Source organism: Bufo bufo, chromosome 6, assembly GCF_905171765.1.
Source record: "Bufo bufo chromosome 6, aBufBuf1.1, whole genome shotgun sequence".
NCBI lineage: Eukaryota > Metazoa > Chordata > Amphibia > Anura > Bufonidae > Bufo > Bufo bufo.
The window spans coordinates 20,679,191-20,703,251 of record NC_053394.1 but is presented as its reverse complement, the minus strand read 5'-3'; the positions used below and the strand labels follow the sequence as shown (position 1 = coordinate 20,703,251).

Sequence of the window (24,061 nt, the reverse complement as noted above, 5' to 3'; positions counted from 1 at the left end):
TTTAAAATGTTAATCGCAGTGCATTGCATTTCTGTACCGTCTGTGCGCTTCAGGCCCATACACTGCATGCAGAATTATTAGGCAAATGAGTATTTTGACCACATCATCCTCTTTATGCATGTTGTCTTACTCCAAGCTGTATAGGCTCGAAAGCCTACTACCAATTAGGCATATTAGGTGATGTGCATCTCTGTAATGAGAAGGGGTGTGGTCTAATGACATCAACACCCTATATTAAGTGTGCATAATTATTAGGCAACTTCCTTTCCTTTGGCAAAATGGGTCAAAAGAAGGACTTGACAGGCTCAGAAAAGTCAAAAATAGTGAGATATCTTGCAGCACTCTTAAAATTGCAAAGCTTCTGAAGCGTGATCATCGAACAATCAAGCGTTTCATTCAAAATAGTCAACAGGGTCGCAAGAAGCGTGTGGAAAAACCAAGGCGCAAAATAACTGCCCATGAACTGAGAAAAGTCAAGCGTGCAGCTGCCAAGATGCCACTTGCCACCAGTTTGGCCATATTTCAGAGCTGCAACATCACTGGAGTGCCCAAAAGCACAAGGTGTGCAATACTCAGAGACATGGCCAAGGTAAGAAAGGCTGAAAGACGACCACCACTGAACAAGACACACAAGCTGAAACGTCAAGACTGGGCCAAGAAATATCTCAAGACTGATTTTTCTAAGGTTTTATGGACTGATGAAATGAGAGTGAGTCTTGATGGGCCAGATGGATGGGCCCGTGGCTGGATTGGTAAAGGGCAGAGAGCTCCAGTCCGACTCAGACGCCAGCAAGGTGGAGGTGGAGTACTGGTTTGGGCTGGTATCATCAAAGATGAGCTTGTGGGGCCTTTTCGGGTTGAGGATGGAGTCAAGCTCAACTCCCAGTCCTACTGCCAGTTTCTGGAAGACACCTTCTTCAAGCAGTGGTACAGGAAGAAGTCTGCATCCTTCAAGAAAAACATGATTTTCATGCAGGACAATGCTCCATCACACGCGTCCAAGTACTCCACAGCGTGGCTGGCAAGAAAGGGTATAAAAGAAGAAAATCTAATGACATGGCCTCCTTGTTCACCTGATCTGAACCCCATTGAGAACCTGTGGTCCATCATCAAATGTGAGATTTACAAGGAGGGAAAACAGTACACCTCTCTGAACAGTGTCTGGGAGGCTGTGGTTGCTTCTGCACGCAATGTTGATGGTGAACAGATCAAAACACTGACAGAATCCATGGATGGCAGGCTTTTGAGTGTCCTTGCAAAGAAAGGTGGCTATATTGGTCACTGATTTGTTTTTGAATGTCAGAAATGTATATTTGTCAATGTTGAGATGTTATATTGGTTTCACTGGTAAAAATAAATAATTGAAATGGGTATATATTTGTTTTTTGTTAAGTTGTCTAATAATTATGCACAGTAATAGTCACCTGCACACACAGATATCCCCCTAAAATAGCTAAAACTAAAAACAAACTAAAAACTACTTCCAAAAATATTCAGCTTTGATATTAATGAGTTTTTTGGGTTCATTGAGAACATGGTTGTTGTTCAATAATAAAATTAATCCTCAAAAATACAACTTGCCTAATAATCCTGCACTCCCTGTATATTGGGAATAATATAGTCATAAATATAAACAACATAAAACAGTGTCTGTACTGCATATTACAATAATCTGTGGCTAAAATACTGTCCAAAATCTGTGCTGTTCTCTGTCATACACTGCCCTGTATCTGAAAACTGTCTTTTGTGGACAGTAAGAAAAACAGCGTCACAACCAGTAAAAAATCCATAAATATGAAGAAGGCCAGCACTGAGGGATGGAGAAGTGGGCGTTATGCTGATGATTCAGGCAGAGGTCGTGGCACTGGGCACAATGAAACTGTGCCTGCTGCCAGTGCACCAAAAAAAAAAAGTAAGAAAACCGTACCCAGCTTCATGTCCAACTTAGCTAGGCGGCGCACGACAACACTGTCCAAGTCAGACCAGTGCGAACAGTTGGTCGGTTGACTTGCTGACGATAATGCTTCCAGTCGGCTAAGCACCACCCACTCTTCCACCAAGTACAGTCTCTGTAGCCAAGAGTCTGGTCAGCCAACTCAGATCATCCTTCCTCCCACCATGGAAAGGCCTGCCAAACGAGTGATCCCACACTCGGATATTCCCCGGAGCTCTTTTCAGCTCCACTATTAGATTTGGCCCTCGCGGCCAGCACTCTTGAAGAGGGACCTGAGATATTGTGCCCTGATTCCCAACCTCTGGAGCCTTCACATTCTCAAGAAGATGATGGTGGTGAACGTTGTGGTTAGGTCAAGACAGGAGGATGATCAGAGTGAGGAAGTGGAGGTGTTGGACCATGAGGTAATTGACCCAACATAAGAAAGGTGAAAAGCCGAGCGAGGACAGCAGTACAGAGGGGGAGGGATCCGCAGCACCGCAACAGGCTGGAAGAGGCAGTGGGGTTGCAAAACGGAGAAGTCGGCCCACACCAAACAGACCCGCAACCGTTACACCGATCACCCCCATGCGTAAATCAACCTTAGCAAGGGGTAGGTGTTCTGCGATATGGCGCTTTTTTGAGGAAAGTGCAGAGGACATAAGAGTGGTACTTTGCAACCTGTGTGGTGCCAAAATGAGCCGAGGCATGAACACTAGCAACCTCACCACCACCAGCATGATCCGCCACATGGCATCCAAGCACCCTACTAAGTGGGCCGAATGCCTAGGTCCACAATCTGGGTCTGCGGGTCACACCACTTCCCCCTTTTCCCCTGTGTTACATGCTGTCCAATCCCCTGTTCAAGACGCAGGCCCGGATGCCTCTCGCCCTGCACCTGGACCTTCTAATGAATCAGCAGCAATGCAGCGTCCAAATTGGCCAGTGCGGCTTCCAAATGTCCATACCACAGTCATTTGAACGCAAGCGCAAATACCCACCCACAGGCCATAGCACTTAATTGCCAACTTTCAAAATTACTGGCCCTTGAAATGTTGCTATATAAACTTGTGGATAGGGTTGAGCTAACCTGAACTGTAAAGTTCGGGTTCATACCGAACTTTAAGATTTTTGGACCCCGGACCCGAACACGAACATTTCAGTAAAAGTTCGGGTTCGGTGTTTGGCGCTTTCTTGGCGCTTTTTGAAAGGCTGCAGAGCAGCCAATCAACAAGCGGTTAACTGTCTGACCTTAGAAGCCATTACAGTCATGCCTACTAATGGCATGGCTGTGATTGGCCAGAGCAGCATGTGACCCAGGCTCTATATAAGCTTGAGTAACATAGCGCTGCACGTCACTCTGCTGTTACAAGTATAGGGAGAGGATGCTGCTGGACTTGAGATTTAAGGTAGAAATAAGCCCATCATTGTCTGGGGTTTTAAAAACACACTTTTTTTGGCCAAAAAACAGTATTTTCCGGATCTGCAAGTGTTAAATTCAAGTTTAATATATACAGCTTTCATATTCTGTTACCAAAAAAAAACTTTTTGGGCAATCTACAACATCTGGATTAGTCAGTGTGCAATTTAAGCTAGAAATACACCCACCATTTTCTGGGGTTTTAAAAACACACTTTTTGACAATAACCACTATTTTCAGGCCTTGCAGCATCAGCACGTGTGAAATTACAGGCTTCTATGCTGCTGTCAAATCAATTGTTAAACAAACACTCGTTTGGGCAAAAAAAATTTAGTTGGCAGCCTTTGATGCATATGTCATTGTGAGATACGCCCTTAATACATTTGGGTTACATTCAGAGATTTTAAATACCGCCCTTTGGTGCACCAATATTGAATTCAGGCCTACACTGGTTAGGCCGTGTGAGATACACCCTCTACATCAGGGGTCGGCAACCCCCGGCACGCGTGCCAAACATGGCACGCTGCCAGGAATTCAATGGCATGCCGGGCTCTTCTGGTTATTTATATTCCACACATCAATTTTACATACTCACCCAGAGCGAGTCTGCCTGCCGGGCCCGCAGTAGTTAATAGAAGTGTCGGCAGAGCTTGTCCCGCCCCTACCAGTCCCCGCCTCCCAGCCAGCCAGCGGAGTAGGTCAGTATGTTACAGTGAGGGCTGGCTGGCTAGCATCTTAGCTAAATGTCAGGCACGTCTATTAGCCCCGCCCATCACGCTTCCCGCAATGAAGGAGTGAAGATGGAGTGAAGACAGGCTCCATTACAGGTTGGCATTGATATCAGCCACGTCTGGGACTTGTTCTAACTTTAGTAAAGGAGGCTGGTGAGCTTGGGAAGTGGAGGGAGAGGCTGCATACCATATTTATTACTGGGGGGGGGGGGGGCTAGTGGGATTAATGGCGAGAAACTTATTTGTGGGGGGGGGTATGAGTTATGGCTGTTATACATGTGGGATGAGCTCTGATTGAACAGTGTATTATTAATGTGAAGGTTTGGGGTGAACAGTGTATAAGTGTGAGGGTGTCATCAGCCAGTCTCTGGGACCACCATCCATGCACTTACTGACAGTTGTTAGAGAGGGCAGCCCTCATTTAAAATTACTCCATGAGGGCTGCTTTGCCTCACCTCTGTCAGTAGGTGTATGATAAGTGATGATGGTTGAAATCTGCAGCATATCACTTGATGCTGCAGATTTCACCCTTTTTAATGCAAAGAATGACACAGTGTCTGTGCTGTAGCTTTTCTGCAACACTTTTTTTCCATTAGACGGGTTACCAGGAAGGCCCACAAGGCTCATCTCCAAGTCTTCTCCACTGCCCCTCTGGTGCTCCCTCAGGAAGGCCCACAAGCCTCATCTCCACGTCTTCTCCACTGCTCCTCCGGTGCTCCCTCAGTGCTCCTTGTCTCACTACTACACTACAGAAAAGGTAAGTAATGAGAATAGGAGCGTCTGTCCTCCACTGTCAGTAAACGCCTTGATATTTATGTTTCCACACTTTTTCCCATTACACAGGTTACTAGGCCCACAAGGCTCATCTCCAAGGCTTCTTCACTGCTCCTCCGGTGCTCCTTGTCTCACCACTACACTACAGAAAAGGTAAGTAATGAGAATAGGAGCGTCTGTCCTCCACTGTCAGTAAACGCCTTGATATTTATGTTTGCCCTTTTTTTTGTTACTTATATAGGTTTATTAGGGAATTCTTAACTGTCATATGGCAGCTAACCACACTAAAGTGGACATTCTTCATTTCAAAAAGAATGGACATCTTCATATGCATTTATTCAACAAAAAGACAGGGCAGTGTGTGTTTTGTGCTGTGAAAGTGTCGTTTGTCGGACCTCAAGTGTGCGACGCCATTTTGAGACAAAACATCAAAACTCATTTAAAGATGATGCTGACAAAACAGAATCAATCAAACAAGCGATTTCAAAGTACACTAAACAGACAAGTGTTCTCCATAATTTACGTCATGGTAAAGTCTATGCAACAATTGCAAGTTACAAGATAGCTCAGTGCATTGCTAAGCATGGAAAGCCCTTCACCGATGGAGAATACATTAAAGAAGCATTTTGTGCAGCTGGTGATTTGTTTGATGGTTTACCGAACAAGAACACCATCATGTCTAGGATTAACGACCTGCCAAATTCAGCAAGAACTGCTGAGCGGCCGGATCACTGATATGGCAAATAACATTAGGGAGCAGCAAGTGACTGGTTTGAAGGACTGCACTGTGTTTAGTGTTGCGCTGGATGAAAGCGTGGACATTAATGATGTGTCTCGTTTGGCAATTGTGGCCAGATTCTGTGATTCTGCTGGAGTACAAGAGGAGCTGTGCTGTTTGAAACCATCGTATGGCACCACAAAAGGTGATGACTTGGTTGAAACCTTTGCTGAATATTTTGAAAGCATTTCCGTTGATGTTAGAAAAATCTTTGCAGTCACCACTGATGGTGCCCCCGCAATGGTGGGAAAACAAAAAGGATTTGCCAGATTAATTGAGGACAAAATTGGGCACCCTGTTCTTAAATGCCACTGCATTATACACCAGGAGAATCTCTGTGCAAAGATGTTAAATTCTGATCTTAATACTGTAATGGCAACAGTTGTGAAAATTGTGAATTTTCTGCGAGCGAGCTCTGCCTTGACTCATAGGCAATTCCAAGCGCTGCTTGAAGAAATGGAATGTGGATACAAAGACATCCCGCTTCATTCCAATGTCAGGTGGCTCAGTAGTGGAAAAGTCTTGGAGAGTTTTGTGACCTGCATTGATGCAATTAAAGCCTTTCTTGCTGAGAGGAAGCAGCATTACCCAGAGCTGGAGGATTTCAAATGGCTTGAGAAACTTATGTTTCTGGCTGATATTACATCACACTTAAATGAACTCAATCTCTGCATGCAGGGAGCTGGACAGACTGTCATGGGGTTGTTTGAACATTGGAAGGCATTCACGTCCAAACTTAAAGTTTATGTGGAGGATACAGAAAAAGGGACATTTCGCTACTTCAAACACTTGAGAGAGCTTTCCTCTCATCATTCAGTCAACACAGCTAGTCCGAATTTTCCAGGAGATTCCAAGATTTTCAGAAATATTGGCCAATGTTTTCTTTTCTCATATCTCCAGACAAGTTTAAGGTGACAGACATAGACCTGTCAGTTTTTGAATGGATGGGCATCGATGATTTGGAAATGCAACTGATTGACTTCCAGAGCTCATCTTTGTGGACTATTAAGTTCGGAGAGCTGCGGACATCACTTGAAACATCCAGAGAGAATGCACAGTCCCTTTTTATGTGTTGGAAATCACTTCCAGATAAATTTGCCTGTTTGAAGAAAATAGCATTTGCAATGTTGTCAGTCTTTGGGTCAACATATTTGTGTGAACAGATCTTCTCCCATATGAATGCTATCCTCTGTCCCTCACGAAACAGGCTTACTAATGACCATTCTGAAGCATGTGTCCAACTGAAAGTCACCTCATATGAACCACAACTTCAGCGTCTTTGCAAAGAAAGTCAGGGACAAGGGGTCACATTGAAAGGTAAGTTAAGCTAATTATTATTTGTATTATTATTATTATTAATATTATTATTATCGTTATGTCACATATAGTTGGGGTTGATTTATCAAAATTGATGTAAATAAAGGAAAACTAGCTTTGTTACCCATATCAACCATCAACCACATCAGATTCCACCTTTCATTTACAGCTCCATTGGAACATTAAAGGTGGAATCTCATTGATTAATATGAGCAACAAAGCCAGTTTTCCTTTACAACTGTTTTGATAAATATCTCCTTAGTTATACGACTTTACTGTATTGCACGGCACACTGAGTGCTTCAACTTCGACTTTTTTTTTTAAATCGGCACACCGTCTGGAAAAGGTTGCCGACCCCTGCTCTACCAGCTCCTCATCTGGTCAGCGTAACACCTTCATCACCAACTTCAGCACAGCCAGGGGTAAACGACAGCAGGCAGTTTTAAAACGTATCTGTTTGGGGACAAACCCCACACCGCGCAGGAGCGATAATGGGCGAAATCTCGTAGCAGCTCTGGGACAAGCCGGTTTGACGCACATCCCTTCCCTGGCGCATGTGCTGAATTTTTGTGGTGCAGAGATTCCTTAAAACTTACACCAATATGTCAGAGCTGCTACATAAAGTGCGGGCCGTCTGTGCGCGCTTTCAGCGTTCTCATCCTGCTGCTACTCTCCTGTCAGCGCTGCAGCATAACTTCGGCCTTCCCGCTCACCACCTCATATGCGACGTGCCCACAACGTGCTCCACCTTGCACATGCTGGCCAGACTGTGCGAGCAGCAGCAGGCGAAAGTGGAGTTTCAGCTGCAGCACGCACGGGTCAGTCGCACTGCGGAACAGCACCACTTCACCACCAATGACTGGGCCTCCATGCGAGACCTGTGTTCCTTGTTGTGCTGTTTCGAGTACTCCACCAAAATGGCCAGTGGCGATGACGCCGTTATCAGCATTACTATCCCACTTTTATGACTCCTTGAAAAAACGCTCCTGGCGATGATGAAAGAGGATGTGGCACAGGAGGAGGAGGAAGAAGGATCATTTCGTAGGGTTTCCGGCCAGTCATTCCCAAGTGGCTCCGAGGGTGGGTTCCTGCACCCACAAACCCAAGGTACACAATTGTCCAGCCAGGGCACAGTTCTGGAGGATGAGCAGGTGGAGGATGAGGAGGAGGAGGAACCGTGTTCACAGCAGGGTGGCACCCAGACCAGCTCATGGCCATCACTGGTGCGTGGATGGGGGGATACAGAGGACACAGACGATACATCTCCCACAGAGGACAGCTTTTCGTTGCCTCTGGGCAGCCTGGCACACATGAGCGATTACATGCTGCAGTGTCTCCGCAACGATCGCTGAGTTGCCCACATTCTATCTTGTGCTGATTACTGGGTGGCCACCCTGCTGGATCCCCGTTACAAGGACAATGTACCGTCCTTTATTACCTCACTGGAGCGTGATCGTAAGATGCGCGAGTTCAAGCGCACGCTGATAGACATGCTGCTGGTGGCATTCCCACCTGACAGCGGGGGCACAGTGGAAGCACAAGGCGAAGGCAGAGGACGATGAAGAGGTTGCCAACGCAGCTGGGGCACCGCCAGCACCTCAGAAGGCAGGGTTAGCATGGCCGAAATGTGGAAAAGTTTTGTCAGCACGCCACAACAACCAGCACCACCAGCTGATATGGAACGTCTTAGCAGGAGGCAGCATTTTTTTTACCTATTTTATTTTATATCATTTCACTACTTTGTCATTCACATTTTCAGGTGAAATTCACAAATTTTTGGGTGTATAGTACCACTGCTATACCTAGTAGGCCGTTTAAAAAAAAAAAAAAAATTGTCATTAACATTTTAGGGTGAAATTCACAAATATTTGCGTGTATAGTACCACTGCTATAACTAGTAGGCCGGTTAAAAAAATAATAATTGTCATTTACATTTTTGGGTGAAATTAACCAATTTCTGGGTGTATGGTACCACTGCTATACCTAGTAGGCCGGTTAAAAAAATAAATAAATTGGCAGTTACATTTTCTGGTGAAATTAACAAATTTTTGGGTGTATAGTACCACTGCTATACCTAGTAGACAGGTTAAACAAAAAAAGAAAAATTGTCAGTTATACATTCTGGTGAAATTTACCAATTTTTGGGTCTGATGTACCACAAAATCACAGAAATATAGTGGCAAATATGGGGGAACTGCTCAAACCCCAAACACTGTAGCGTGTTTCTCATTGGGGGAGCAGTCCCACCGCATGTGGACCGCAGCAAACGACCATCCCCAGCAAAAAATGCGTACAATGAAGGATGCCGGCGAGGTCCACATGCACCACAAAGGCATCCTACACAAAACGGAGCATTGTGCGGATGAAAATATAATTATATAAATCACAGAAAAAAATGCACCAAACGGATATGCCACTGACTATACTGGCTAGTCATACAAGCAGATATTAAAAGCTGAGACGTTTGCCAATATATTCCTGTCAGGAACACATCGGAGCCCATCATGAACCACGTCACGGTCACTCAGCATGGCACGGGGTCCTACCACTACGCTAACTATGGTGTGAACACGGTCTGAAGGTGATGTAATCCAGCTCACAGCCAAGCTTCCACACAACCGCCTAGCAGGACAACTAATGCAATGTGAATAAAGCAAGACTGTTAGCCACACCCATATCAGACCGTGTGATGGAGGTTACCAGGTGCAAAAGAATGTTTAAATGCCAGGTAAAGGCACATTCAATACATATAAAACAAAATCACAGAGATAAAGTGGCAAATCTGGGGGAGCTGCTCAAACCCCAAATACTGTAGCGTGTTTCTCATTGGGAGAGCAGTCCCACCGCATGTGGACCGCAGCAAACGACCATCCCCAGCAAAAAATGCGTACAATGGAGGATGCCGGCGCGGTCCACATGCACCACAAGGGCATCCTACACAAAACTGAGCATTGTGCGGATGAAAATATAATCAAATAAATCACAGAAAAAAATGCACCAAACGGATATGCCACTGACTATACTAGCTGGTCATACAAGCAGATATTAAAAGCTGAGACGTTTGCCAATATATTCCTGTCAGGAACACATCGGAGCCCATCATGCACCACGTCACGGTGCATGATGTACCACTCCTATACCTAGTAGACTGAAAAATAAATAAAAAAATTGTCAGTTACATTTTTTGGTGAAATTCACCAATTTTTGGGTGTAATATATCCCTCCTCTACCTAGTTAATAAATTTGAATAATTTTTCTGTTACATTCTTGGGTTGACATTATACAATTTTAGACGTGAATAAACACCTGCTATGCATAGGTGACAGGGAATAAAATTTAATATATTATTCAGTAATTAATGCGCGCCACATCCTTTCATTCAATGCTTAAACTTTGAAAAGTTGTCACACTTTTACACTTTAATAATTTCTCCCATAATTCAACTCTATAATTTAAAATTTGAAAAAATGAATCCTCCCTTGGATGTGGTCTCTCTTTCTCACGCTCCCTCTCTGGCCTGGAACCCTGATTCCCCGCCACCTGTGATCACCATGGTAGGCGCATAAAAGAACATCGAAAGTTGATAGAGCAGATATCAAATTTGATCGTGAACATCACGGGGACATGTGACATGGTGGGGGCACTAAGTGTGCACACGCCTACACGAACTGCAACTTCTGGGTCTCCAAATTGGGCACATGGCCTGAGCTTGCCCTTTACCCCTTGGAGGTGCTGGCCTGCCCTGCAGCCAGTGTATGATCTGAACGTGTGTTTAGCACGACTGGAGGGGGTTATCAAAGGTTATATTTCCCAAAGTTTTGGGGTGTACCCTAATTTTAAAAATAAAATTTAAAACAAAAAAGCAGTGTAGGCTACCTCCTCCACCGCCGCTTCCACCTACACCGCCACATCCACCACCTCCTCAACCTCCTACTCCATATGGACCTCGCCCTCCTAGATCAAGATAATTTATTTATATTTTTACCTATTTTATGTTATTTAAAGTCATTTCCCTATCCATATTTGTTTGCAGAGCACTTGCCATGCTCTTAACCACATTTTGATGCCATGTGCAGCCCTCTAGCCCTTTCCATGACATTTTTACAGCCATTTTAGTGCTCAAAAGTTCGGGTCCCCATTGACTTCAATGGGGTTCGGGGTTAAGTTCGGGTCAAATTCGGGTCCCAAACTCGAACTTTTTTCTCAAGTTCGGCCGAACACGTCGAACCCGAACATCCAGGTGTCCGCTTAACTCTACTTGTGGACACTCAGGCCTTCCGTAGGCTGATTTTGGCCGCGGTCCCTTGGTACACAGTCCGCAGCCGCCACTATTTTTCACGGTGCCCTGACCAACGCAGTTACTGGGATAGTCCACATGGACAAGTGCTGGTGGCCAGGGATGCCAAATTTCCCTGACCGCACACTGGGTGAATGTGGTAAAGGCCGGGAGTGAGTCGTACCCTGGGATGGCACAGGTGCTACCCACGCCCAGGATTGCGGGCCCTACGTCCATCAGGGTCTCCGCAAGCAGCTATGTTACTGGCTCCAAACCCCACTTCTCCTCCTCTTCTGCCTCATCCTCCTCCACTTCCACCTCCAGCAGCCATCAGTCACTAGCTGGAAGCAGTGTAGCACTGCTGTGGGTAAGCGTCAACAGGCCATGCTGAAGCTGAACTGCTTAGGGAACAAACAGCACACCGCCGCAGAGCTTTGGCAGGGTATAATGGACCAGACCGAGCTGTGGAACTCTACGTTCTATATGTTGGCAAGGCTTTGTGAGCAGCAGAGGGCAGTTGTGGATTACCATCTGCAACATGGTCGTCGCCTTTCAAGTCAACTGCCACTATTCACAAGCGAGGAGTGGGCATTGATGTCAGACCTGTGTGAGGTTTTAAAAAACTTTGAAGAATCCACACAGATGGTTAGTGGCGATAACGCTATTATCAGCGTAGCCATCCCACTGCTGTGTCTACTCAAACGATCGCTGCTCACAATTAAGGACAACGCTCTGAATGTGGCAGATGAGGAACTGGGGGAGGACATCTCACAGGATGATACCCAGACCACCCACAGTTCGTCTTCTCAGCACAAATTGAACTGTGAAGAGGAGGAGGAGGAGATGGAGACTGTTGCCTCTGCTAGGAACGTTAATTCCATCTGTTCAACGTGGATGGACCAAAGAGGAGGAGGAGGAGGAAGAGGAGATGGAGAGTCATCATGTTGTCGACATCTTGCCTGTTGGTACTCTGGCACACATGGCTGAATTCATGTTAAGCTGCCTTACCCGCGATCCTTGCGTTATACGCATTTTAGGTAACACGGATTACTGGTTGTTCACCCTTCTCGACCCCCGCTACAAAGAAAACTTCTCATCTCTCATTCATGTGGTGGAGAGGACGAGTAAAATGGTGCAATACCAGAAGGTACTTGTTGAGAGATTGCTCCGGAATTTTCCATCTGACAACGCTGGCGACAGAGTCCGTACTTCCTTAGGCAACCGGGGAAGGGAGACAATGGGAACACACAGCAGTTCCAACAAAGGCAGGGCAACACTCTCCAAGGCATGGGACACTTTAATGACACCCCGCCAGCAACCTCACCCTGAAGCACGGCCTAGTGGTACAAGGAGGGAAAAGTTTTGTAAAATGGTGAAGGAATACATAGCAGACCGTGTCAGCGTCCTAAAGGCCTGAATTGCCACTGACTACTCCACTCCAACAGAGAAACGCTGATCTAATGAGGAACAAACACGCAATTTAAATGTATGCTTTACAATGTACTCAATCCACAAGATTCAGATGCACCCTTTTTACCTCCAAAAAAGGGTATATGTTTGAACCTTGTTTACTCATCCTCCTCCTCCTCCTGTTCTATACTGTATATATGCCCTCAGTACAATGTTTCATATGGTCTGCTCACCTGTAGGCCCTCACTCCAATGTTTTATAAGGTCTGCTCAGCTGTAGGCCCTCACTATGTTTTATGGGGTTTGCTCACCATAAGGCCCTCACTACAATGTTTTATGGGGTTCGTTCACCTGTAGGCCCTCACCTCCAATGTATCATACGGTCTGCTCAGCTGTATGCCCTCACTACGATGTTTTATGGGGTTTGCTCACCATAAGGCCCTCACTACAATGTTTTATGGGGTTTGCTAACCTTCAGGCCCTCACCTCCAATGTTTCATACGGTCTGCTCAGCTGTAGGCCCTCACTACAATGTTTTATGGGATTTGCTCACCATAAGGCCCTCACTACAATGTTTTATGGGGTTCGCTCACCTGTAGGCCCTCACCTCCAATGTTTCATACGGTCTGCTCAGCTGTATGCCCTCACTACAATGTTTTATGGGGTTTGCTCACCATAAGGCCCTCACTACAATGTGTTATGGGGTTTGCTCATCTTCAGGCCCTCACCTCCAATGTTTCATATGGTCTGCTCAGCTGTAGGCCCTCACTACAATGTTTTATGGGGTTTGCTCACCTTCAGGCCCTCACCTCCAATGTTTCATACGGTCTGCTCAGCTGTAGGCCCTCACTACAATGTTTTCTGGGGTGTATTCACCATAAGGCCCTCACTACAATATTTTATGGGGTTTGCTCACCTTCAGGCCCTCACCTTCAATGTTTCATACGGTCTGCTCAGCTGTAGGCCCTCACTACAATGTTTTATGGGGTTTGCTCACCATAAGGCCCTCACTACAATATTTTATGGGGTTTGCTCACCTTCAGGCCCTCACCTCCAATGTTTCATACGGTCTGCTCAGCTGTAGGCCCTCACTACAATGTTCTATGGGGTTTGCTCACCATAAGGCCCTCACTACAATGTGTTATGGGGTTTGCTCATCTTCAGGCCCTCACCTCCAATGTTTCATACGGTCTGCTCAGCTGTAGGCCCTCACTACAATGTTTTATGGGGTTCGCTCACCTGTAGGCCCTCACCTCCAATGTTTCATATGGTCTGCTCAGCTGTATGCCCTCACTACAATGTTTTATGGGGTGTATTCACCATAAGGCCCTCACTACAATATTTTATGGGGTTTGCTCACCTTCAGGCCCTCACCTCCAATGTTTCATATGGTCTGCTCAGCTGTAGGCCCTCACTACAATGTTTTATGGGGTTTGCTCACCATAAGGCCCTCACTACAATATTTTACAGGGTTTGCTCACCTTCAGGCCCTCACCTCCAATGTTTCATACGGTCTGCTCAGCTGTAGGCCCTCACTACAATGTTTTATGGGGTTATGCCTATCCCATGCATGCTTAAACTCCTTCACTGTATTTGCAGCTACCACTTCTACAGGAAAGCTATTCCATGCATCCACTACTCTCTCAGTAAAGTGATACTTCCTGATATAACCTTTTTTTTTTTTTTTGCCAGTATGAAAATTTTTATTTACATTTTTTGAAAACTTATGTACATTTTAAACATGACACTTTTTTTTTTCTAGAAATGCCACTGCAGTTTTTATATGCCATCCCCTACTTGAGCGAAATAATGCTTTTGTGTTTTAAAAAAAGTTGCAGTTGATATATCTGTTAACATATCTTAATACTATGCACAAATAATCCCCTAAAGTCACATAGCCCTATTTTTAAGCCAATAATCTGAACAGCAGAGTATGATAAATTAAACTATATTTTCTTTACCACTATTGATTCACTTTTTTTAAATTTCACTTTTTTTAAATCTGGCCTGTGCCATTGCAGTCAATCACTGGCTGAAGCTGTGACCTCTGTAAGCATGATCTGCTGATATTACTTTTAAACCTTTGCCCCTCTAATTTAAAACTATGTCCTCTTGTAGCAGTTTTTCTTCTTTTAAATATTCTCTCCTCTTTTACCTTGTTAATTCCCTTTATGTATTTAAAAGTTTCTATCATATCCCCTCTGTCTCGTCTTCTTTCCAAGCTATACATGTTAAGGTCCTTTAATCTTTTTTATCCTGCAATCTATGTACTAGTTTAGTAGCTCTTCTCTGAACTCTCTTTTCATAGTATAAATATCCTTCTGGAGATATGGTCTCCAGTACTGAGCACAATACTCCAGATTAGATCTCACTAGTGCTCTGTAGAGCGGCATGAGCGCCTCCCTCTGTCTACTGGTAATGCCTCTCCCTATACACCCAAGCATTCTGCTAGCATTTCCTGCTGCTCTATGACATTGTCTGACTACCTTTATGTCTTCTGAAATAATGACCCCTAAATCCTTTTCCTCAGATACTGAGGTTGGGACTGTATCACAGATTTTATATTCTGCTCTTGGGTTTTTAAGCCTCAGGTGCATTATCTTGCACTTATCAACATTAAATTTTAGTTGCCAGATTTTTGACCATTCCTCTAGTTTTCCTAAATCCTTTTCCATTTGATGTATCCCTCCAGGAACATCAACCCTGTTACAAACCATTGTGTCATCAGCAAAAAGACGCACCTTACCAGCGAGGCCTTCTGCAATTTCGCTAATAAAGATATTAAACAATATGGGTCCCAGAACAGATCCCTGAGGTACCCCACTGGTAACAAGACCATGGTCTGAATATACTCCATTGACTACAACCCTCTGTTGTCTGTCCCTCAGCCACTGCCTAATCTATTCAACAATATGGGAGTCCAAGCACAAAGACTGCAATTTATTGATAAGCCTTCTATGTGGGACAGTATCAAAAGCCTTACTAACGTCTAGATAAGCGATGTCTACTGCACCTCCGCCATCTATTAGTTTAGTCACCCAATCAAAAAAATCAATAAGATTAGTTTGACATGATCTCCCTGAAGTAAGCCCATGCTGTTTTTCATCTTTCAATCCATGGGATTTTAGATGTTCCACAATTTTCTCCTTAAGTATGGTTTCCATTAATTTCCCCACTATTGATGTCAGGCTTACTGGCCTATAGTTGCCCGATTCCTCCCTACTACCTTTCTTGTGAATGGGCACAACATTTGCTAATTTCCAATCTTCTGGGACGACTCCTGTTACCAGTGATTGGTAATGATCAAATACTGATCAAATGCTGACTATATACTGACTGTGTGAAAGAGGCCTTATGGATGCTTAAAATACAGGATTCTTATTTTTTTTCTGTTCTTCTGAAGGATCAGGAGAATGGAGAAATAAAAAGTGATGGCAACAAAGACAAACATAGAAAATATAGCACCATAACAGAGTGAGGATGAGGGCCAACAGCATTGGCAGTAACAAGGATAATAGTGGCCCCATAACAGGTTAATTCACGTTGTCTTCATCAACACCCTCCAGCTCCTTTTGCTCCTCGAAATGAAATGTACATGCCACATCTTCTGTCCCCTCGCCAAATCATATTTTTCAACATACCCTCCAGGATGTGAAGAAGTGGAATTAAATTATTTATCCCATATTTCTGCCTACTAATAAATAAAGTGGCCTGATCAAAGAGACTGATCAAACAGCACATGTCATGCATGAGATGCTACTGGCTAATGTGGAAGTTACACCTAAGGGTAGACCTGTCTATCAGCAGCATTAAGAAATACAGAAAATGGCAGCAGTTCAATAATGCGTTCCCTACAGTCTTAAAAAATCGTACTGCAAATGTGTCAGCAGTTCAACAAGATTCAGACGGCGATATATTAGACTGCCCATTATTTATGAAGCACAGTAATTCTATATATAAACTAAGAGATTAAATGCGAATGTCTAAGCAGTTTAAAAAAATGCAGACAGCGATATATTTGACCGCCCTTCATACTGAAGTACAGTTATTCTAGATTGTGGCAGCAGGAGAACAAGATGCATGTGGCGATTACACTGAACCTGCACTGTATTTGCAATCTCTCTATGCTCTCCCTACAGTGTCTAAAAACTCTCCCTATGATCTCCCTACACTGTTCCTGAACTCTCCGTATCTAATATTCTACAATTAAAAGCTTTCTGCAACACTATTCTTAGCGCATAAGCACTTGCCACATCTCTCCCTAAGCTCAGCTCATAGTGAAATGGTGGAGACCACGCGGGATGAAACTTTTAAAAGGGCTGTGATATCACAAGCAATGTCTATCTGATGAATAGATAGCGGCCTGACATTATGGGTCATTTTGAGTTCCTGGGCTTCTTATTTTTACTTTGTAACACACACAGCAGCCATTTTAGAAAATATCTGATTCATTACCACGAAGAGCAAATAAATTCGGCTTTCCAGCGAATTGAATTTTTCCTAAACATCAGATGGAATTCCGCTTCGGATGCTTCATTTCGCTTAACACCAGAAACTTACTTTAATTAGGCATACTGACGAAAGCACGATTTTAGGTGCAACTACTCTAATTATAAAATCTGATTTCAGTTTTACTCCATAAAACACAACAGTAAGAATGTCTACAGGGAGTGCAGAATTATTAGGCAAATGAGTATTTTGACCACATCATCCTCTTTATGCATGTTGTCTTACTCCAAGCTGTATAGGCTCGAAAGCCTACTACCAATTAAGCATATTAGGTGATGTGCATCTCTGTAATGAGAAGGGGTGTGGTCTAATGACATCAACACCCTATATTAGGTGTGCATAATTTTTAGGCAACTTCCTTTCCTTTGGCAAAATGGGTCAAAAGAAGGACTTGACAGGCTCAGAAAAGTCAAAAAAAGTGAGATATCTTGCAGAGGGATGCAGCACTCTTAAAATTGCAAAGCTTCTGAAGCGTGATCATCGAACAATCAAGCGTTTCATTCAAAATAGTCAACAGGGTCGAAAGAAGCGTGTGGAAAAACCAAGGCGCAAAATAACTGCCCATGAACTGAGAAAAGTCAAGCGTGCAGCTGCCAAGATGCCACTTGCCACCAGTTTGGCCATATTTCAGAGCTGCAACATCACTGGAGTGCCCAAAAGCACAAGGTGTGCAATACTCAGAGACATGGCCAAGGTAAGAAAGGCTGAAAGACGACCACCACTGAACAAGACACACAAGCTGAAACGTCAAGACTGGGCCAAGAAATATCTCAAGACTGATTTTTCTAAGGTTTTATGGACTGATGAAATGAGAGTGAGTCTTGATGGGCCAGATGGATGGGCCCGTGGCTGGATTGGTAAAGGGCAGAGAGCTCCAGTCCGACTCAGACGCCAGCAAGGTGGAGGTGGAGTACTGGTTTGGGCTGGTATCATCAAAGATGAGCTTGTGGGGCCTTTTCGGGTTGAGGATGGAGTCAAGCTCAACTCCCAGTCCTACTGCCAGTTTCTGGAAGACACCTTCTTCAAGCAGTGGTACAGGAAGAAGTCTGCATCCTTCAAGAAAAACATGATTTTCATGCAGGACAATGCTCCATCACACGCGTCCAAGTACTCCACAGCGTGGCTGGCAAGAAAGGGTATAAAAGAAGAAAATCTAATGACATGGCCTCCTTGTTCACCTGATCTGAACCCCATTGAGAACCTGTGGTCCATCATCAAATGTGAGATTTACAAGGAGGGAAAACAGTACACCTCTCTGAACAGTGTCTGGGAGGCTGTTGTTGCTGCTGCACGCAATGTTGATGGTGAACAGATCAAAGCACTGACAGAATCCATGGATGGCAGGCTTTTGAGTGTCCTTGCAAAGAAAGGTGGCTATATCGGTCACTGATTTGTTTTTGTTTTGTTTTTGAATGTCAGAAATGTATATTTGTGAATGTTGAGATGTTATATTGGTTTCACTGGTAAAAATAAATAATTGAAATGGGTATATATTTGTTTTTTGTTAAGTTGCCTAATAATTATGCACAGTAATAGTCACCTGCACACACAGATATCCCCCTAAAATAGCTAAAACTAAAAACAAACTAAAAACTACTTCCAAAAATATTCAGCTTTGATATTAATGAGTTTTTTGGGTTCATTGAGAACATGATTGTTGTTCAATAATAAAATTAATTCTCAAAAATACAACTTGCCTAATAATCCTGCACTCCCTGTATAGTGATGTGACACATGTGCAACTAATCCCATGCAGAGCATGATATGATCACACACATAGAATTTATCAGTTACAGGAACACAACCTAAAGGCAAACAACATATTGTATGCTGATTTACCTTACAGGATAAAAATATCCAAACCCAAGGTAACAAAAATATCAACCAAATAGGTCAGAAGAAAATTCTGAACATAACCTTCAACTACAGTTTTCCTTTTACAGTTTAGATTATGCGGATATTAATTAACTTTCCCTTGAGTGAGGAGGGTGTAGAGGAGTGATATCATGATAGCTATTGGGTATAAATGTCTGTAGTTTGCGCTCAACACTCGTTCTGGATCAATTTCCACTATGAAACTCCTCCTGATCTGTGTGCTCCTCGGAGCAGTTGGTGAGTTCAGTGGCTGTCTTCTATGATACATACATTGTTCACGTTGATACTTTTTAGTTTTCTACAGTTTCTATGAGGAAAGAAGCTAACTTTTTCAATTTGCTACATGTATGTTGTATATGACTGTATATAATATTGCTCCTTGCATTTTCACAGCTGCTTTTGAGGATGATGATAAGATCGTAGGAGGTTACACCTGCTCTGCTTACTCCGTCCCCTACGCAGTATCTCTGAACTCCGGCTACCACTTCTGTGGAGGTTCTTTGATCACCAGCCTCTGGGTGATCTCTGCTGCCCATTGCTACAAGGCGTAAGTTACCTGAATTTTGACCAAGACAAACCAACAACTTTTGGCCTTTATTATTTACTATTCTATATTGTGGAGCCGCCCAAAGCATTTAAGATTTTAAAGCTAGTTTTGTTTGTAAAAATGGTTGCATAAAAACGGAGACAATTCAATAGACAAGTTTTGTGGGACTAAAAAAATTAATTGCATCTGAATGCTGTAAAGATTGGTATCAAAAACGTATGACCAATAATAAGAAAAGGTCATCAGTGTTTTAGCAATAAAAAATGTAACTGAAAGAAGGTAAAATTATGTTCAGATGTTATTTATATGTGGCACATGTTTGTACCCGTTTTCTATAATTTTGCCAATTTTTGTATCCAAAGAGTTTCATATTACCGTTACAAGGTGGTGATAGGGCACAATTGAATTTCCAATATATGAATATAAAATCCTTCCACATTTTTTTTTTTTACTTTTTGCTTTTAGAAATAAGTGGATTCCGTACTAATTAATAAACTGTTAGTGCTAGCAGAGCATTTACTGTATAGAGTCCATTTTGTATAAATTGTGCCACTGAGTGTAGCTCCAAGGAATGGGGGTTTAAGGACAAGGGTAGTTCTGGGCTCCTATCCTAGCAGCTCTTATAGGGACCTCCCATTAGGTGGTAAGAGTAAACTTCATACACATCTATGCCATCAGCACGAAAATAAAGCTCTATCATGACACATGGCTAAGATTTCAGTATCTTCTTGCTCTTCTAGCCAAATTTCACATTTTGATTCTTCAAAATGTTGATTCACTTGGACAGAGTCTCATTTATAGAAAATAGAGTCTACCAACTATATTCTATAATTTGCTTATATAAAGAAAAAATCCAGCATAATGAAAAACAAAGGTCTGGAGCCACAAATACATAGTGATTCATCTAGTTATCACCATTATGTATTAGACCAATGAATATACTGTATGTGTGAAATTAGCTGCCCCATGTTCAACCATTGAAAAATAACTTCAAAAAAGTATTAGATTTCCATTTTTTCCTCAGCAAACATCTGAAGAAACAGGGAATTTACTTGGGTGAAGATAAATTGCTATACCATTCACAGTGTATGGACAACTATGGTGCTGTTTCTGAAAGAAAGCACAAATATTTACCCAAAAACACTTTAAAATGCATTTTAAAATATTTATGAAATGAATTTAGGATTACAAATGGATTTGTCTAATTTTTGCAGGAGCATGCAGGTCAGACTGGGAGAACACAACATCTTTTCCAGTGAAGGCACCGAACAGTTCATCAACTCCGCCAGAGTCATCAGACATGGAAGCTACAACTCCAGAACCCTGGACAATGACATCATGTTGATCAAGTTGGCCTCTCCCGCCACCCTCAACTCTTACGTCAAGGCTGTTGGTCTGCCCGGTGGCTGCGCTGCTTCTGGAACCAGCTGTCTGATCTCTGGATGGGGCAACACCCTCAGCAGTGGAAGTAAGTCAAGTACTGCCAATAATGTTACTGGAGCGGCAAGTAAAAAAGAGTAGTGGTTATTGACACAATGAAAGATGGAGTTTACTCAGAGGTAGGAATTAATGACACCAAATGAGCTGAAGTTTCTTCAAAGGTGGAGTTTGAGGATGAGGAATGAAGTTATTTTAAGACAAATCTAATACATTTTGAATGGACTTAAATGAGTAAAACATTAAACATTTTCTAGGACTTTAATGATTGTTCAGTGTAGAAAATGTAGTAAGGATGTTTCTTTAGAATTTATTATGTATTTATAGGTCTAATAATATATCAGATCCAATGTAAATCTTTTTAAATATTTTTCATATATAAAGCTTAAGTGGATCACTGTACACAGCTGACAATTCATGTGTAGCAAATAGTAACAGACCCATGATTAATGGATATTAAGGGTGTGGAACAATATGTGTCATATAGATATGAACCACGAACTGCTATGGTGTAGAAACCATACTGTATCAGGAAGCATAAAGCTTAAAAGGGTTTTCCCAGAATTTAAAACTGATGATCTATCCATCATCAGTATCTGATCGGTGTGTTCCAGACCCCAGGAATCAGCTGTTTGAGAAGGCACTAATGCTTGCAATAGCACCGCAGCCTTATAAAAATGTCGTCATTGCTCACATGGCCTAAGTTCAGCTCAGCCCCATTAATGCGCTGGAATGCAATACCAAGCATAGGTTCTATACAATGGACGGCACTGTGCTTGGTGAGCAGAGAGAAGGCTTTGGCTCTGATATGAGAGTCGGTGCCTTCTTAAACAGTTGATCATCAGGGGAATCCAAGTGTTGGATCCCCGCCTATCAGATACTATTGAGTGATGACCCATCAGTGGGATAGTTTATTAGTTCAACAATTCCAGAAAACCCCTCTAAAAGTCAAAGAAAATGTGCAATCACTGTGAATGATCATTTTATGTTTCTATCTACATACAATATGCTGAAAATTTATAATAACTTACTTTTAGCAAACATGCCCAGCCTCCTGCAGTGCCTGAACGCCCCCATCCTGACTGCCGCCCAGTGTAGCAGCGCCTACCCAGGAGAGATCACCACCAACATGATCTGTGTTGGATACATGGAAGGAGGCCAGGATTCCTGCCAGGTAAATGGATCTTCTTCGTCTCAGAACTTTCAGATCTGTGACTGTAGAATATGGACTGTTACGAGGACATATAGTCATTAAAAGGCCATTATTCCCATTTCATGAAGACGACCTATCATGACAATGTGTTTATATGAATGTATCATAACAAAATTAAAAACTTGTTTCTCTAAATTATGCAATTTAACAATTTTGTGAGGATAGCAGATTCTTAAAAGGATGATTTGGACCAGGGTTAGGTTTGAAGGGCAAAACTTTCTTTCTTTCCAATTGTAAAAAATTGTGTGAAAGTAGCCTTAGAAAGACACAACTGTTATAAATGTTACATGATTGTATTAAGCCCCAAGAGCCCCAATTCACATCTCTGGGAAGGAAACTTCTGTAGCCGCACCTCAGAATATACAGTAGCTACTGATTATTCATTACCTCCAGTTGATTCAAAGTCTAACATTTTGTCTCTATATTTTCTCAGGGTGACTCTGGTGGACCCGTGGTCTGCAATGGACAGCTCCAAGGTATTGTCTCTTGGGGATATGGCTGTGCCCTCAGGAACTATCCTGGTGTCTACACCAAGGTCTGCAACTACAACTCCTGGATCTCCAGCACCATGGCTGCCAACTAATCTTTCTCTGTGTTTCTTGTCATGTGTTGCTCTGTTACTGGATACTAACACCTTTCATAGTAACAGTAAGCTTTCTAAAAAATAATAAAATAAAAATAATAATAAAAATCTGAATATTTTTTTTATTCATCACCTTCAATCATCATAAAATAAAAATATTTGAGTCCAGCAACTTATACTGTTGCAAAAATAAAATAAAAACCTAATCAGGGAGGCTACCCTTTAAGCTGCTCTTTGTAGACTAAGGGGCACATTTATTAATACTGGTGCTTTAGACGACGGTCTTAATAACCCCTATACCTGGAGGTGGATCTTCCAGAGTTAGGAAGAGGTGCAGGCCTCTTCATAACTTCGGCGGATTCATCTCCACATCTAAATGTAAGACAGCTTGCTTGCTTTATTACATTTTGAAAATTTTCTACACATGACAAAAACAAAATTCCCGCCCACTCCACGCCCATTTTCTTAGACCTGGCGTGAGCGGGGAGAAGTCGCAGATTGCGGCTCAAATAACGCCGTATTTCTGTTTAATAAATGACTCCCCAAGACTTAATTTCCTTTACTGTATTTTTCATTTATTTGCCATCTGTATTTTTTGTGGATAGAACCTTAACCCTTCATTTCTATGGTGAAATTCATATTTCAATAAAAAGTCAGTTCTTCAGTTTATAGCATATAGTAGGGCAGGAAAGTGGAAAGTAAGGATAAGTGAACCAGTTCAGAGTGAACTGGGTTCGGTCCGAACTTTGCTATTTTTCTGATGGCAGACAAACCGAAAGATTTTCAGGTTTGTTTTGGATGAATGTACTGCACTTGTTGGGAGGAAAAAAGCACTAGGAAGGAAGAAGAAAGGTTCTTACATGATTCTAAGAGGGGGTGGGGGGAGGGCATGCCCTGATTGGCTCATCCAGGCTGACATTCTGGATGAGCCAATCAGTGCTGGAGCAGGCAAGGATGAGCCTTTGTAGAACAAGCAGAACACCATCCTGTGCTAGGCTGTGTATAAGCGTGGATGTGTGTGATGGTGTCAGTGAGAAATAAATCAAGCTTATTGCCAGGGAGAGTGAAGGGAAAGGCTAGGATTCTAAAGAAGAATTGTGTGTCTTTTGTAGAATACAGGCAGACAAGCAGGGCAGCTGATGAAGTGATGGTACTGCAATGAAGACCTCAAAAACATCTATCTGCAAGCAACTATTTTCATTTTCTCCCGAATTTTCACAGATATCCTTTTTTTTTTGTGAGGTTCAATTTAATATACA

The 24,061-nt window shown here is 42.9% G+C and overlaps 2 protein-coding genes across 10 annotated transcripts in view; one reads left to right on the top strand and one right to left on the bottom strand.

The window, feature by feature from the left end:
- The window catches only part of LOC121006028 (M1-specific T cell receptor beta chain-like), a 961,123-nt gene that overhangs the window by 612,532 nt on the left and 324,530 nt on the right, over positions 1-24,061 (bottom strand). The window lies entirely within an intron of this gene.
- LOC121006043 (trypsin-like) lies at positions 19,217-22,802 on the top strand. Its single transcript, XM_040438936.1, has 5 exons — positions 19,217-19,259; positions 19,416-19,569; positions 20,784-21,037; positions 22,044-22,180; positions 22,653-22,802. The coding sequence occupies exons 1-5, from the start codon at positions 19,220-19,222 to the stop codon at positions 22,800-22,802; spliced, it is 735 nt and encodes a 244-aa protein (XP_040294870.1). The 5' UTR covers positions 19,217-19,219.

Excerpts from the sequence above, each read along its gene's own strand:
- LOC121006043 (XM_040438936.1), top strand. The coding sequence starts at position 19,220 with ATGAAACTCCTCCTGATCTGTGTGCTCCTCGGAGCAGTTG. Across the intron at positions 19,260-19,415 it reads TGTGCTCCTCGGAGCAGTTG|CTGCTTTTGAGGATGATGAT; the intron begins GTGAGTTCAGTG and ends GCATTTTCACAG. Across the intron at positions 21,038-22,043 it reads CAACACCCTCAGCAGTGGAA|CAAACATGCCCAGCCTCCTG; the intron begins GTAAGTCAAGTA and ends ACTTACTTTTAG.